The following is a 17,698-nucleotide window of genomic DNA, read 5'->3' on the forward strand; positions in this document are numbered from 1 at the left end:
TTTTTTCCAGGTGTATATATATTCAAATCTTATGTCATAACAGGGTAGAAAAATACAGCATGCCTAGATACAACACCCGTTTCTGTAGGAATAGCTTCGTTTTATGTTAAGTTTCAACAACTGACGAATTAAACTAAATTTTGACATTAAAGACTTAATTGTGACTTTCATGCACCTAAGTTAATTTAAAAGTTAAATCTTTCCCATGCCGAGGGCGCATAGAAGTCGGTGTTTCAATGGTACAAGTGGATAAGAATGGTGACAAAATATCCCTAGAAGGATGCCAGTCCATCGCAGGTTAATCCTCCAGCTATCCGCTGGTACCCATCACAGAGCTGCATAACCTAAACCAATTGGGGTAAAGTGTCTTGCTCAAGGACACAACATGTCGCGAGCAAGCTTCAAATTTGCGACCTTCCAAGTACGAGTCCAAAGCACTAGCCGCTGGACCACTATGCACCTAAGACTTCCAAGTAATTCTTGAAAACTCAGTAATAGATTCCATAAATCGGAAGATTTCAAGTACATTTTAATGATTTTTGCTAATTCTAAAGCTAAGCAGTGTCACTCACTTGGGAGTTAGTCTTTCTTTTTAATAGTACATTTCATTAAAGTAACATAATATTAGAATCCCCCTTTATGTTACTTGTTTCCGACATAAAATGCTTTTTCTTCAAATAAGCTTCATAATTATGAGAAACATCACACATTATTTCGTTAATTAAATAAAAATACAACTAGGGGTTTGTTATGAATACAACACTTAATTTAAAAAAATGTTTGCCACATATATATAATAGCGAGTTTTCTTCAGCTCATACAAGACTTCAGAGCGAACGCACTGCCATCTGGGGGTAAAAGCTAATCTTACATAGATACTATGCCATGGCTTTCTCAAAAATGCTATTATTTTGTTGATTATTAGTAGACAGATTGGGTTCCTTTTTGTCAAAAATATTTTGATTTTCAAACATTTGTTACTATAACTAGCAAACATTTCAAAGTTAAGAAAACTTATAAAACATAGAGAAATATATAAATTAATCTGTCATATTTTAAAATTGATAGTATCGACTTCTGTTCATTACGTATACTTCAACGTGTGATGCTGTTTCTAAAAGTATTTTAAATTTTCACTCGGTTAAATCAGTTTTTAATACAATGTCTACATTTTATCAGTACTGAAACTCGAAGTTTTGTTTTTAATAATAATGCCAAATCCTATTCAATACTGGTAGTTTCAAACATTTAATGTGTTCAAGCTTCTATACAAAATATTCTAATGAGAAATCCTTTTTTGTTTGTTTAATAATCAAGATTTATAAACCTTCAGCTTTAAAACTAAAAAATAATAGCGACAACTACTTATTAGTTTGAAAGTTGAGAATGTACGAGAAAACGTGTCTTCAGAGAAACAAAAATCGAGATGTGTTCTGAATCTGAGATGTTGTTTTTATCGTAAAGCTACACACTGGGCTATCAGTGCTTCGTCAACAGCAGGAAACGAACCCCAGGTTTTAACGTGTAAGTCCGTAAACTTACCGCTGACCCACCGTGGGACGTGAATCTGAGAAAACACATTGCAAGTTTAAAAAGAATATCAACTGTTGCTGGAAGGGTGATTTAACAAAGCATTCCAGTAGGAAGAATACTAAAGACAATGATGACTATATAATATTTTATCCTAGATTGTTTTCGTTCGAAAACAATCTAGGATAAAATATTATATAGTCATCATTGTCTTTAGTATTCTTCCTACTGGAATGCTTTGTTAAATCACCCTTCCAGCTTTTTTTCTTTTTGTATGCGACTCCCCTAAAATAGAGAATCACGAATTACATAATTTCCACCTTGTATACTACAAGCTGTGTTAAATATTATCACCGCTAATTAATAAACTTTTGCTTAAGCTACGAAACTTAGCTTTGTGATTTCCAAGCTTTTGTTTTTTAAAATTTTTTTAGCCTGATTGCTCTTAAAGAGAAATATTTGCAAATAAAGCCTATTTATACGTTATTTCGCCAAAACCAAGCATTTGCAGATGACACTTCATAAACCTGCAGTTCACCAGTTGTAAAGGTATTTTAAAAAACCTTTGAGGTTATTGACCAACATGTCATGGAATTCAAAACTTCTCAATAAACATGACTGCCTTTCGCATCGTACAATTATCATTACTCATTAGTTGCTGATAAGGGCCAGGAGTGGCCAATTGGTGGTATGCCTGACTGTGAATCGGAAGCATGGAAGTTAATAGGATTTTCTTTTTTTTTTGGGGGGGGGGGGGGTAGGTTTCTGTTCATAGTACATTTTTCTTAGATATATGTGTGTATATTCATACACACACACACACACACACACACACACATATATATACGCACAAACATGTACATTTTTGTGTTTTTTTAGTTGAGCACAAAGCTACACAAAGGGCTATCTGTGCTATGCCCACCACTCGTATCGAAAACAAGTTTTTGCGTAGTAAGACGTCAGACTTACCACTGAGCCACTGGTGGTTCTACACACGTAAAACTGCACTTGTTATGGCGAGAATTCATTGCTGAACAAGTTATGTTAAAATAAATATTCTTGAATATAAGCTGGATACTATCTACTTATTAATTAACTAAAGTCTAGTATACGTGTACGTCACAATTGTACGTATAATAATCCGTTTACAATAAATATCTTGCATTTTATTACAGAAGATAGACACACTGTTATTTGAATGTTTTAGTCCCTTATCGAACCGGCTTGAAAGATGTAGTTGTGTAGCTTATTTAATTGCCCCAGCGTAAAGGAGGCCAGAAAGTGAATTTAGGTCACTACTAATAATTTTAATGAGGCCACAGATGTGTTATAAAAGTAACGATCAAATTCCAAAATTCAATTAAAGTAGCTTAAGAGCTGGAGGTGGGTGATGCTGACTAGATATCTTCTCTCTATTCTATAAGTTCAAAATTAGATTACTAGAACAGATAGGTTTTGTATATCTTTTCACATGTATCTGAAACAAACAACTCGAATTCCTTGGTAAAAGCAAGTTGCCTCAGAACTAAAAATTAATCCAGTAAATATTACAGCTAATTTCATATACCTATTTAACATGCAATGTTATAAAACCAAACTTATAATTATTAGAATACATTAATTCAATAGGTGGACACTTGCTTTAAACGATATTTTCAGCTACAATCCCAATAACATCTCAAGCGGTTTATTCCAATTAGGAGAATTAAGTTAGCCCTAAATCCATATATCAAGCTGACAATGCAAAACAATCCTCATACTTAAAAATAAACATGTCATACATATGTTAAACATTTTAACCTACACCATTGATGAAACTACCATAAAAACAACAACAATAAAATATAAGTTGTTTACCAAGCACATCAAAACATTATGGGTTTGATTCATGCACTATCACTGTTTCCCTAACCCTTGTAAAGTGTGACATTATTATAACGCAGAACTTTACATAACTTTCCTTAACAATGTCTAGTGATCCATAAAAGCCCATTAAACGGTTATGGCAGTGTGACTAGATAAATTTCTATTGCAGTATGAAGCCATATTAGGTTTTTATACATACAAGTGCAGTATCTCAGAGCTATTTCAAGAATCAAGAGAAAACAATTCTCTAAGATTCTTTATATATGTTTGCAAAATATTTTAAATAGTCATACTAACAGTTATAACCACTCTGTATATTGTTTTTCAAAAGTGGTTAATGTTACACAACTACTATTGAAGTGTGTTAACACTACGTGGTATTCCAAATTTGTATAAAAATGTAATAATACGTTATAGTCAAAATGAATACAGCAGTAGTTAAACAGATTTATATTTGTATGTTAATTGCTAAAATTGTCTTGGAAATTACTGAGAATGACAGAAGAGAAAAATACAATCACCTTCCATGTTCAGGTATTTTATTATTGTTTTGTTGTTTGTAAAACCCTTTTTAAAACTTAATGAATTCTTCATCAAGATTTTGTTTGAATGAGCGTTTATTTTACAAATTATTAACTATACATTTTTCCATTAAATTATATATATATAACACCATACAGTCTGTATGTTAATAGAGTACTTGAAAAATTACATCTTATAGGTTATGAAACCTGAAGATTTTTACATATACACCCCTAGCCTCCAAAAAAAAGCAGCTTTCTCTAGAATTTAATCTCATACACTTCTAGTTGACTAAAAATACCTACACTGTGATTAGTTATATGATAGTTGAATTACTTCTAAAAGATTCAATACTGGAATAATAAAATTAATGAAATGTGCTGTTTCAACTATTACTATGTTTTTCACATAAAATTACATTAATTTCAACAAGTATTAACAAAAGTATAAGTTCTGCATTCATAATAAACGAACAATAAGTGAAAATACTAAAAAATGTTTTAAAGTGTAAGGAATTTGAAAAAAAAAGTTCCCATTTATCACAAAAGTAATCTTTTTTTGAATGAAACTGGGAGAACTGACTAGGTCCACATCTCTGGGCTGGGTGTGTAGTCTGGTCGTAGTTCAGGAAATATTTCTTGTACTACTACATCCAGAAGAACATAGGAGAGCTGAAATAGACAAGTTTTGCTTTTAATTTTACTAATCTAATAATACAAACACATTTTAGCCAACCAATTGCGTCATTATTATTGACAATAATGCAGCTGATGTTAATTGTCTACATGACATAATTTTTTTTCTTTTTATTGCAGAAAAGGAGCAAAAAATAAGCCAACACACACATGTATATACATATAATGTAATTTAACTCAACAAAAAAGAATTATACAATGAAACACTTCAGATTTTTCTTCTTCAGTGAAATACACTTTAAACATCAACTGAATTATACTTACATTGATATATAAGATTTCTAACATGATAAATGCAACACTGAAAAAACATTACAATTTGAGCTTACATTAAAGTGCATATTTATATACATACTGTAATCTAATTCTTCAAGTATTATTTATTATATAATATATACAAGCCCAATACTGTACCATTCATTACTTTATGTATGTCACAGAATTAATTGCAATGGTTGTAAAAACATAACATAATTATGGTGTTACACACTGAACTGTAATTGTAAAAATGAAACTTAAATATGGTATCACATACTGAACTGCAACTGTTGTAAAAATGTAACAAATATGGTGTCACCTATACTAAATTGCAACTTTTCTAACAATTAAATTTTTTCTTTACAAGTTACCATGCAGAGTTCATATAATTAACCACGAAACAACTCAAGGAGTTTCCAGAATGGAAATATCTATTTTCCTAGACTCAGAACTATGAATTATTTAAGATGTTAGTTAAAGCTTACACTTTCAAAAGTTGATTCAATCTAGTCTTCATATCAGAAACTATCAAAATATCTAAGATTCACCAGCACCACTCCATTTAATGATTATAAGCTTTAAGTAAAATTTTATTTTTACTCCTAATGTATTTAATATATTTTAATTATTTAAGAACATCACCCTGCCATCTGATTTACAAATGCACAAGTATTCACTGTTAAACTGTGGTTCAATCAATCGAAGAAATCTGGTCCTGGTTCTGTGACGTGTTCTCGTTGTGGTGGCAAAGACCATGATGCCTACAAGTGTCAAATGGACTCTCTTTGTATTAATTGTGGTGGTGCCCACCTTTTTAAGTATCGTTCTTACTTTAAATGGGTGGAGGAGAAAGAGGTACAGCGTTTAAAAACTGTTAACAACATTTCTTATCCATAGGCTCGGAAGTTGTTGTCCCCTACTTCATCACACTGCTGCACAACGTTCCACTGCTACAGTGGATGTGCAGACAGAAATTTCCATTCCTCCTTCAGAGTCTTTTGCCCTCTGTGGATAAAAGAGTTGACAAGTCAACATTCTCCTGTCTCCATCTCCAATATTGCTTCCAGTGACTGCTTGGGTCTGTCTTCTTTGGCCCAGAGATGCAGAAAAATTATTCATTCATGCTCTCAGTCACTGGAATCTGCTTCTACTGACAGAGATCTGCCCAATCGACCCAGGGCAGGATCCATGGGGGTCGACAGACCTCCTTCTAACAAAGAAAAATGGCGTGGTCACAAACAGAAGGGTTCTCCTCCACCTAAATGAAAATGGCCACTTTGATACAGTGGAAATGTCGAGATTTCCATTCTAATTTGGATGAAATTAAGGCCTTGATTGATTCCTATCATCCCATGTATCTTTCCTTACAGGAAACATTCCTGAAACCTGCCAATACTGTAACCTTTCAGCAGTTTTCTTTCTCTCAGAATGACAAGTTGTGGTGTAATGGACAAGTGCATGGAGGGGTGGCACTGGTGGTCAACCAGCACATGCCTACCTTGTCTGTGCCACTCGATACACTCTTGGAGGCTGTAGCAATCCGTGTTTCCTTGGGTTGTACCATCACTGTTTGTTCCCTTTACCTGTCTCCCAGAGAGACTTATGATCAATCAGACTTTGATGTTCTCATAGAACAGCTACTGTTTTCACTTTTTCATCTTGGGAGACTTTAATGGACACAATCCCCTCTGGGGTGGTGCTGATATTGATGGGAGAGGTCATTCTGTGGAGCATATGCTCTATTCAATACTGATTATTTTACATTTTTCATGCACCTAGTCCGTTGTTTACTGCTATTGAGGGAGTTTTGATAGTTTTGAGGGAGGCTGGCCAAGGTCGATGCCACCTGAACCAAGTGCCACAGGGGAAGTTGGACCAGGTTGACTGGCTTCACCACTCTCTTGGTACTCAATCCTGTTGTTAGTTTTCCATCTATTAACGACTGCATGAAGGCAGTAACTGATTGTATCATTCAAGCAGCTGTTTGTTCTGTCCCCAAATCTATGATACGTTTCCCACAGTATCCTCATCCATGATAGTATCCCACTTGCCATCAGGTACAGAAGGCTCAGAAACAGGCCTGAGATATCTTTTGCAGGTACCCCATCTTTTCCAACTGCATTGCTTTCCAGTAGGCCCATGTCCATGCTTGCCAAGTCAGATGTCAAAGCCAGAAGGAATCTTGGGTTAAGTTCACTACCTGCATCTCTTCTACCACCAGTTCCAAAGTCATTTGCAACAAGATTCAGACGGTCAATGGGAAGTATGCTTCCCATCCCCTTTCCATCTTGCTCTCTAATGGCCAAGAAGTTGCTGATGTTCCAAGAATCTTCGATACTCTTGGGGAGTGCTTTTTTTATTACTTCAGGACTTCTGTTTCTTCCCCCACCTTTTTGGTCCTCAAGTCTAGGGCAGAGCGGTCACCTCTTTCCTTTTGGGCCTAGCATCTCTATGATTATAATCACCCCTTTATGCTGGTGGAACTCAAGTTCGCTCTTCATCGGTCTGGCAGTACATCAGTTGGACCTGATGACATTCACTATGAAATACTGTGCAATCTCTCTCTCTCTTGCTCTTCTTCTGGTTGTTTTTAACGGGATCTGGCAGGAGAATGTTTTTGCTGATGCTTGTCCTACCTTTTTCTAATTACTAACTGTCTGTGTAAGGTCTTGGAGAGGATGGTTAATGCGCGTCTTGTGTGGTTTCTTGAATCCAACAACCTTCTCTCACCCACCTAATGTGGGTTCATTTGACAGCACTTCACCATGGACCACCTAATTCGATTTGAAACCTTGATCAAGGAATCCTTCATCAAGAGAGAACATCTTGTGTCCATTTTCTTTGATCTTGAGAAGGCTTATGACACTACATGGAGGTGGGGCATTTTGTGGGATTTCCATTCATATGGGTTGTGTGGCCATTTACCCATTTTTATTAAAAATTGTTTACACAACAGGCGATTCCAAGTTTGTGTGGGTTTGAACCTTTCCCATTCTTTCACACAGGAACTTGGAATCCCTAAGGGCTGTGTCTTGAATGTCGCACTTTTCAGTATCAAGATTAATGCTATCACTACACAACTTCCTCCTACTGTTGCAAACAGACTTTATGTTGATAACTTCCACATCTTATTTCGGTGGTCGAACATGATGTTTATTGAGTGGCAGCTTAAAGCTGCCCTCAAAAGCTTGTTAAAGTGAACCATAGCAAACAGTTTTACCTTTTCTTTCCCCTCAAACCGTTTGCATACACTTTTTTCACCAATGGGGTTTACATCCAATCCCGAGCTTCGTCTCAGTGATGTTGTTCTTCCCGTGGTTCCTAAGGCTACGTTTTTGGGGGTTATCTTTGTCTGTAAGCTTACTTTCATTTCTCATATCAAGCAGCTACATGTCAAGTGTACAAGGGTACTGAACATCCTCTATGTCCTCTCTTCCACCTCTTGTGGAGCAGATTGATGTTCTATGCTCTAGATCTATCAGAACCTCAATTGATCCAAACTAGACTATGGATCTCTGGTTTTGCTAGAGCTTCTGCCTTGAAGATGTTGGACCCCATTCACCATCTGTGGCTCTGCACGGGGGTTTTCGGCACTTCTCCAATCCAGAGTTTGTACATTGAATCCCATGAACATCCTCTTAACCTTCACCATTTGCAACTTTCTTTGCAGTAAGCTACTAAACTTTGATCTGTGCCACAGCATCCAACCTGGGGTTATGTCTTCCTTCTTCAGTGGGCTGCACTCTTTCAAAATAGATGGTGTGCATTTCCTCCTTTTGGCATTTGTATCCAGGTGCAGCTGGCTGAATTGAGTCTGTCAATGGATGATATTGCTGTCTACAATGATCAGCCCATCCTGCCATGGCTTATCACCATCCTCACCTGTGACCTTTCTTTGAGTCATCTGAGGAAGGCGGATACTCTTGATTGGAAGTACCGTCTTCTCTTTGTTGAACATCTTTGAAACCATTCTTCTGTTCCCGTTTTTTATGGGTGGTTTGAAGTCAGGTATCTCTGTGGGCTCTGCCATGGTCTGTTGTGGCTTGATTGGATACTCTTGATTGGAAGTACCGTCTTCTCTTTGTTGAACATCTTTGAAACCATTCTTCTGTTCCCGTTTTTATGGGTGGTTTGAAGTCAGGTATCTCTGTGGGCTCTGCCATGGTCTGTTGTGGCTTGGTGGTTGCTTGCAGGAACCCCTCTACAGTTTCTGTGTTCACTGATGAGTTGTATGCCATTTCTCTTGCCCTGGATCATGTAGAAGCTATACAAGTACATCGATTATACCATTTACACTAACTCTTATTGCTCTCTACTGGCCCTTGGAATCGCTTCACATTAGTTCTCATCGATATTCAGAAATGACTGGCCCACATTTTACTGTCTTCTGTCACAATCCAGTTTTTCTGGGTACCTGGCCATATTAGTATTCACAAGAACAAGCTTGCTGACACTGCAGCTAAGTCCGTATGCTCTGGCACTACAACAGCCTTGCATGTTCCATTTGTGGACTATGGTCCTGTGATCAAGGCACCAGTTGGCTTGGGATGAACAGCTTTATAACAAGTTTTTTTCAGATCAAACTTACTGTTGTTGTTTGGCCATCTAGTTTCTGTAAGGATCGGAAATGAAGTTGTTTTGGCTAGGCTATGCATTGGTCACGGTTTTTTAATTCATTGTTTCTTTTATATGGTACTGATCCACCAATGTATAGCCTTTGTGACACTCAAGTCACAATAGCCCACGTTTTACTTTTGTGCCGTCGTTACAACTGTGAACGGCGGCAGCATTTTATATATGTATGGGTTAATCTCTGGAATTGGATGGTGTCATTGGCGATGGTATCACTGTCCAGCTTGATCGTGTTTTTAGCTTTTTACAGGCCTTTGGTCTTTTTAAGTTTATTTGAGTTTTTTACCAGCTTTTTGACATTGTTTTGCTTTTAACTTTACTTCTTTTGACTTTTTACCAGAGTTTTACCTTTTGATTTTATCTTTACACTGGAGGTTTGGCACAGATAGCCACATTGCTTTGCTCCAATAAACCCCAATAACCAAATAAACAACTAACATCCTTGTTGAATAAACAATCAAGCACAAAGTGTACCTTCAAATATAGGTGTTACAACAGATGAGGATAAAAAGCACAAATAATTACACTATAAAATCAGAAAATTTCAATCTCAATGACTAGAATAAAAAAATTAATAACTAAGAAAAAAATTCCATACTGGGTTCAATGTCTGAAAATATTTACAACTAAAATCAAAAGTAACTATTATTAGTTAGAAGTATGGGGGAGATTAGGAGCTTCATACAGTTTCAGAATTCTCAACAGTTAATATTTGATTATATGAATAAAAACATTCAGAAGACAAAATAAAATAATTTCTAAATGAACAAGTCCCTGAAGCTGTAAGTTCATAGCACTTTGATATGTTAAAAGTTGATATAAACAGAACAACATCACTTACATGTTTGTTGAGAATAGGGTTTTGAAGATATGTAAAAAGTAACTTAGTTCCTTCCTCTAAACACTGCTCTCCAGTCAACCAACCAAAATGGTCTAGAGAAAAACAATAATTTATAAAATAATACATGAATATCTTATGTGTTACATTTATTCTGAAGAGTAGAAAGAAATGTTAATCTTTATTTTTACTCCAATAGTTAGTGTTTGGTGGAAAAAGATGTACGTTTTTCTACATCTGGAAAAATTAATGTTGGGTGGGAGGAGAAGCAGGTATCTTTCTGAATAATGAAACATATAATGCTAGGTAGGTGGAGAAGCAGGTTTTTTTCTACATTTTGAAACATCTAGTGTTGTGTGGAAAAACAGAAGTTTTTCTATATAATGAAATATTTAGTGTTGGTTGGGAAGAGAAGCAGGTATCTTTCTGAAAATTAAAATATAGTGTTGAGTGAGAGAAGGAAAAAACACTACATTTCATTATTTAGAAAGACACCTGCTTCTTCTTCCACCCAATATTAGATATTTCATTATGTAAAAAGGCACTTGCATGGAAGGAAAATCAGGTGTCTTTCTAAATAATGAAATGTAGTGTTTTTTTGGAAGGAAAATCAGGTGTCTTTCTACATAGTATCTAGTGTTGGATGGAAGGAAGGGCAAATATCTTCATGTGTATTAGAATAGCTAGTGTTGAAAACATGGAAGTCAAAGATAATATGTAGTTTTAATGTAAAAAAAAAGATCAATTCTAGAATCTAAAGTTAAATGCCTTCTTTTGTAGAAAATTGAACATTACAATTAATCACTGTTAGCAAACATTTGTGGCATTAGAAAACAATAAATTAGTAGTTTTAACATACAATATTTATGCTCTTTTAATAACAAGTGATATAAATTTAATATTTAGTTTTAAACTAATCAGCTATATGAAATTGTATTAAAATAGAAGAAATTACATATTGTAAAATATTCTTATCCGGAGACTACAATTAATGTTAAAATTGGACTAAACTCTTTTTAAAAAAAGTCAAGGAGGTACATTTTTACCAGTGAAAAATTCTGTAGCTTGTTGTAATGCTATCTTGGCTCGCTCAGCTTTCTGCTCATCAGTCCTGTAACACAAGGTAGATAAATAAGTCCTGATAACTTAAAACAACTTGCAATTATTATAGCCTTGAGTTTTGAATAAAATAACTAGATATTAATGTTAGAATTAGTAAAAATACAAAATATACAAGATTAAGGAAATAGCATACCTGGGAGGACTGGTGTCAAAAAATAAAACATCTGGAAATAAGACAAATAGTGAGAAGTTAGTTCAGAGAAAGTAATGTAAAATCATAGTAACATATTATTTCTTTATTTTTCGATAAAATGTTATGACAATTTTATCTATATAAATCAATTTACATACCTAGTTAAGTACGTATATACACAAACACACTAACAAAGGGTGACAGACTTTAAGATATTACAAAATAACACATTCTGATATGTAGAAAACCACATTTTCAGTTTTGATGAAGAAATATAATTTAGAGAAATAAGGACTAGATGCTACACTAAACAAGACTTCTGTGTTGTCAGGTGGTGTTTCATGTAGTCACTAATTTATAGCCAGGTATTTGATATAGTTTCTAACGTATAATCAAGCATTTGATGTAGTCTCTTACTTATAATCAGGTGTTTGATATAGTCTGTAACTTAAACTCAATGCAAAATCACAAAAAGACACCTTTTAAAGGTTAGGCTGCTGTTCTACTATGTTCAATCCTACAGAAGAACACTACATTGCTGTATAATGTAACATACATTGTTCTACACAATGAGCAATCTGATAACCAGTATGATGAATTTAACTAATAAAACCTACACTAATATTAACTAGTGTTTCTGTTAAACAAATTTATTTTAAGAATGTAGACTTCTCTACCTAGACTTTCTCACACAAATTTTAACACAGATAATTATTTCAAGACTGTAGATTTTTCTATCTAGTCTTTATCATACAACCTTTAATATCAATGGTTATTTTAAGGCTGTATACCTATCTACTTAGACTTTCTTAAACAAATTTTAACATAGATGCTTATTTTATGACTGTAGACTTATCTATCTAGACTGTCTCAGAGAACCTTTAACACAGATAGTTATCTTAAGATTGCAGACTTCTCTACCTAGTGCATACTTGATTGGTTCCTCAACCCCCCCACCCCACCCACTTTTTACCACAATTTAACATAATGGAACAACAACTTTATAGGTTGTATAAATTTGCTGCTGCAGTCAACTTATTAAGTAGCTGTTGATAGTCGATTACAATCATATTGTTGTAAGAAATGTTTAAAAGCTATAAAACATACATTATGTATTTATTCACTAGACATTCTAAATAGGGTAAACACTGAAGGGAAAGAATGTCTTACAAACAGTTCAGATTTGATTCTTTAGAAGGAGACTATCTGACTTAGGTTTGTGTAGTCCATAATGAGTTATTTTGTTTTACGGGGGTGGGGGGAATTGTGCACAATAAAAGTATTTTTATAAAATAATTTTTATGTTTCTAGAAGTCTGAAAAAATTGAAACACAACTAATGAAGGTGACAATTAAAACATTGATAACTTAAAAGTGATTAAGTAGCATACTTAGAAAATCATGGCTGATGGAGACAATCTTATTAGTGCTCATCATTGGAAGAAAATGTAGGATAAAAGGCAGGTTTGTGAAACCAATAAGGGTATTATTCTCCAGAGTTTAGAACATGACCATTAAAATAAAGTGAAGAGACCCAACAGAATGAATAAAGAAACTACTGCTGCTGCTAAAATTAGTGAAAAGACGAACTACAACTTTCTACTACATTGTCTCTGAAATTAGAGAAACCACAACTTCATGATGAAAAGACAATTTTATGAGGAAATGCAGACAGAAACAAAAATATATGCACATTTAATTTTGGTGATCCTACTAAATGGCTAAAAATAAACTTTAAAGTGTGATAAGTTTTGGTTGAAATAGGCTTCAGATATTTGTCTTTCCTAAAGAAGGCAAAGGAATGGAAGTCAAGAATTATAACACATGATGGCTTGCCAAACAACAAAATAAAGAACAAATACATCAGGTTCAATATTTACTCACATGTGATTCAATATTTTGTCTTTGCTTTTCAATGTCCTCAAACAAAACAAAGGACTCAAAACTTTGTGAGCAGTTTTAAGTCAATACTAAAAGTGAGGAAAGTATCTAGAAGTATCTTGAAAAGAGAATTAGAATTGCAACTGAAAATGAACCACAAAATCAATATCAAATATGTGTACCTGATTATAAAACAGACAGACCATTTGCAAGCTATGCTTGAAAGGCTTGTTACATTGATAACAGTCTTTATGAAAGCCATGAAAAAGCATTTGTTGAATATTTTATTCTGTCATAAAAGAACAGCTTAGAAGAATTAAGATGAAGAAAATCCACAAGGACTATTTGGAAACAGGGCATACAGAATGAGCTACTGCTACCAAACAAGATTTAAACTCATGTGATGACTGCTGCCACAAATGTCATGTGTCACTCACTTGTACTTGACTGTACTTCACAGACACAGAACAGATTACAATGATCTTTTGATTTGTGACAGCTACTGAGACACTTTTGACTGAAGATGATAAGGTAAGTATCAAATAGTACTTTCTTGGATTTTTTTATGTTGGAAGACACAATTACTTCTGGTGTGACAGAAGGTGTTCTGAATAAACTTGCGAAAATGGTTCTGTTCATAAAAGTCTTGTAAAGGTATGTATATGATAATGAAATCAATTTGATAGGCAAGAACAATGGTCTTCAAAAAAAGAAGAATTAGACACTTAAATCCAAGTTATTTTCTTGTACTATGAAATGCACATTCTATGAGCCTTTGGTCAATGATACATTCAACTTTTGCACTAAGGTAGTGATGTTCTTTGACTTTATTCAAAGCATATACACCTACTTCTCTTCTAGAACTTATCACTGGGAAGTATTGCTACAACATGCACCCAGTTAATTATGAACACACTGAATAACACATGATGGGAAAGTATAATTGATGCTGTTTATGCACCCTATTACCAGCAGGAGAGGTCTAGAGCATTCTGGTCTTCTTTGCAGAAGCCAAATATCCACTAAAAGCCAGTGGAACAAAGCTGCATTCAGAAGTAACTGCTTCTAAGATGCTAAGTTAAAATCTTGTGAATAATCTGGTGGTAATACCAAGATTTTTTGTATGGGAACAATCTCGCTAGCAAAGAGCTGCAAGATAGTGTTCTTGAGACGTCTCCAGCCATTCAACAAGTACAAAAGATTATTTTCTTCAGCAGAAGATTAACAACGGCTTTACAAAGGCAAAAGTGGATACAAGGTAGATTGCTAAATAAATGGAAATCCTCAATATTTGTTTGAAGAACAGCATATTTTCTCACAAAAAAATGCAAAAAATGAGCATTAAATAACTTGTTAAGTTTTTTTGTATAGTGGAAGTAGGATATAACTAGAAGTTTAAAACAAGACTGTCTTGTGGTTACAAGGGTATTTTGGCAGTGTAAATATGGTTAAATGTGGATTCAATGGACTTCAACATGAAGAAGACCTCAGTAAAGAAACTAATGGTTGATGTTTTAAAATGTACATTATTGATTTTGTAATATAACCTATTCAGAAACGATTTAATGTGAAAATATATTTATCAATTTTTTTAAGATCTGCAAAAACATGTGGCAAAAGTCTCTTTGTACTCAAAAACAAGCATTACTCTGACATATAGTAACAGAGCTGAAGGAAAAGAAAAAAACACCATTTATACCTACCTTTCAAAATTTCTAGAAGTTCTGCAACACGCTGTGGCTTAATGGCTTGTTCTATCTTTCTGTCCAGATACCACTCCACATAACCCTGTAGTGACTGACGTACCAGACAGTCAAACATTCGAAGCAACTGGACACACCAATCAGGAAGTTTGTAGACATGAAGAGCTGAAATGTGTTTCAGTTATTATAGCAGCATTTTAGGAACATTTTTCTATCCACAAGAATATCTAAACATTATGCAGTAAATAATTATGAGGTTGAAATAAATACTGTTCTTATCACTGCTGTTCCATGAAAAACATCAAGGAATATTATCAAGATTAAGGATATAAAATAAGATACAATATATATATATAGTTACTTGTATTTTGACTTAACCCCCTCTCCACAGGCATCTTTTACTGCAAATGTCTTGAGGTTTTTAGTGACTTATATTGAAATTTAGTTAAGTTACTTTTAGTTCATGTTATACCAATCAGTATAGCATAAAATCATAGGTAATAATCCATATTTGAATAGTATATAAGTTTTAAGTTCTTAATTTTATAAGGCAATAGTTAAAAAAAAATTCTGAATTTCCTCTAGTGTGAGAATTGTGACATATATTCTCTAAGCATCCCCTCTTCTTTAATTTATTTACCACCCTTCCAAGAAGTACGAAATTTAACGTAAATTATTCATTATAATGTTGTCATTGCTCAGGCAAAGTATAATTTTTATAGCCTTCAATCTTGTTTGGTTACAGAGTTATCAAATAGAAAATCCGGCCCCTCTTGCCACACCTACCTGTCACATTCTTTCTTTCAGGATTTGTGAATAATTCTCTCTTACGTTTAATACTATGTTATTTATAGCCAATAGAAAGTCAAGATTTTCATCTATTAAATGACATATTATGTTACATTGTTTTCTGTACAGAGAATTGTCAATTTCTCTTTTAGTATAAGATTCATTCCCATGGTAAACACATCAACTAGCTTGGATGAATTTATAACGGCTCTTGTCGCATAGTTAGAATGCCAGAAAAATTGTGATAGTTATGGGACATTGTAAATCATTTGGCAAATGTGTAGCTCATGTTGCCCTATCAAATTACATTGTGCACAGGCAACTCGCAAGTGTACCTTGTGAAAAATTATTACCATTATTTTACCTCATATAACCTTTTCTAACTTAAAAAGTTTCTAAGTTTTACATCTTAGTTTCTTTTATAATAAAAAATACATGGTTCTTGTTGCATAGTTAGAAATCCATAAAAATTGTGATACTTATGGGACATTGTATATCACTTGGCGAATGTGTAGTTCACGTTGCCCTATTGACTTACAATATGCACAGGCAACTTGCGAGTGTACATCATGAATAATTATCCTCATTATTTTTCTTTATTTTACATAATCTAACCTTTTCTAAAATAAAAAGTTTCTAATTTTTACATTTTAGTTTCTTTTATAATAATAAATAAAGAATACACAGGAAAAAAAATACTAACCTTGGTCTTTTTTGCTGTCGATGAAATTTAACCAAAATTTTCACACTAATGGTACTATTGCACTAAATAATTTTTTACTTAATTATGTAATGCACCTAAGAACTCAGAATAATAAAAAGCAGACAATGCGTTATAACTGTCATACTTTTTCTGGCTTTCTAACTATGTGATCAGAGCTGTTAAAAATTCAGCTAAGCTCATTGATGTGTTTCCCGTGGGAATAAAGTTTGAGCTGGAAGCAAAATAGACAATTCTCTGTACAGAAAACAAAAAGTAATATAATATGTCATTTGATAGATTGAAACTGTGGCTTTCTATTGGTTATAAATAATATAGTATTAAATGTCAGAGCGAACTAATGGCAATTTGTGAAAGGATGCACATATGGAACGAGTTAAAACATTATAATTTGTTCATTCAGTTTTATTAGTTTATTTTATCCTTAGTGGATTTTTAATATCATACCAGTTTGCCAGTTTACAGACTTGATGTAGGCACACTTTCCTTATATCATCCACTAATGTGGAATTTGTTCCATAAGAAAATATCTTTTCTTCAAATATGTAGTGGTAGCCTTCCATTGATCAACTACAATATGAAACTATTGGCTTTGTTGAGATTGATGTTGCAGTATATCTAGACTCATATTTGAGATTCAGATCTGTTTTAGACAGCTTTAAGTACGTTGGTGATACAGCAGTTTTGGGATAAAAAAAACAAGTTTGGATCCTTGGTATCCAAAGCAAACTTTAGTGATTAACTGTATTTGAGTAGTTTAAGACTATTATTTATAACACACTTCCCAAAAAAAGCTCATTAATCATTATAGTTAATCTTTAACTACAATTTTAATGCACCTTCAATGTACACTTTTGTTAACTACCTTTCATGGACACCATCCTGAGTTATAATATAAATAGATATTAAACCTAAACATCACACTACTATCAGAAGATTAGAACTATATATATATATATATATATATATATACACACACACACACACACACACACACACACTAGTTCTT

General features: G+C 33.8%; 1 protein-coding gene across 1 annotated transcript in view; it reads right to left on the reverse strand.

Annotated features, from left to right (window-relative positions):
* Window positions 1-3,995: 3,995 nt before the first annotated feature.
* Window positions 3,996-17,698, reverse strand: part of LOC106461108 (sorting nexin-14-like) — a 114,171-nt gene continuing 100,468 nt past the window's right edge. Inside the window, exons 26-30 of the mRNA XM_022387987.1 lie at window positions 15,180-15,344; window positions 11,597-11,627; window positions 11,388-11,452; window positions 10,345-10,436; window positions 3,996-4,589 (exon numbers count right to left, since the gene is read on the reverse strand). Of these exons, the coding sequence (XP_022243695.1) occupies window positions 4,500-4,589; window positions 10,345-10,436; window positions 11,388-11,452; window positions 11,597-11,627; window positions 15,180-15,344 (443 nt within the window). The 3' untranslated portion in view covers window positions 3,996-4,499. The remainder of the gene's footprint in view (window positions 4,590-10,344; window positions 10,437-11,387; window positions 11,453-11,596; window positions 11,628-15,179; window positions 15,345-17,698) is intronic.

The sequence above is a fragment of the Limulus polyphemus genome, unplaced genomic scaffold (assembly GCF_000517525.1).
Source record: "Limulus polyphemus unplaced genomic scaffold, Limulus_polyphemus-2.1.2 Scaffold899, whole genome shotgun sequence".
Lineage (NCBI taxonomy): Eukaryota > Metazoa > Arthropoda > Merostomata > Xiphosura > Limulidae > Limulus > Limulus polyphemus.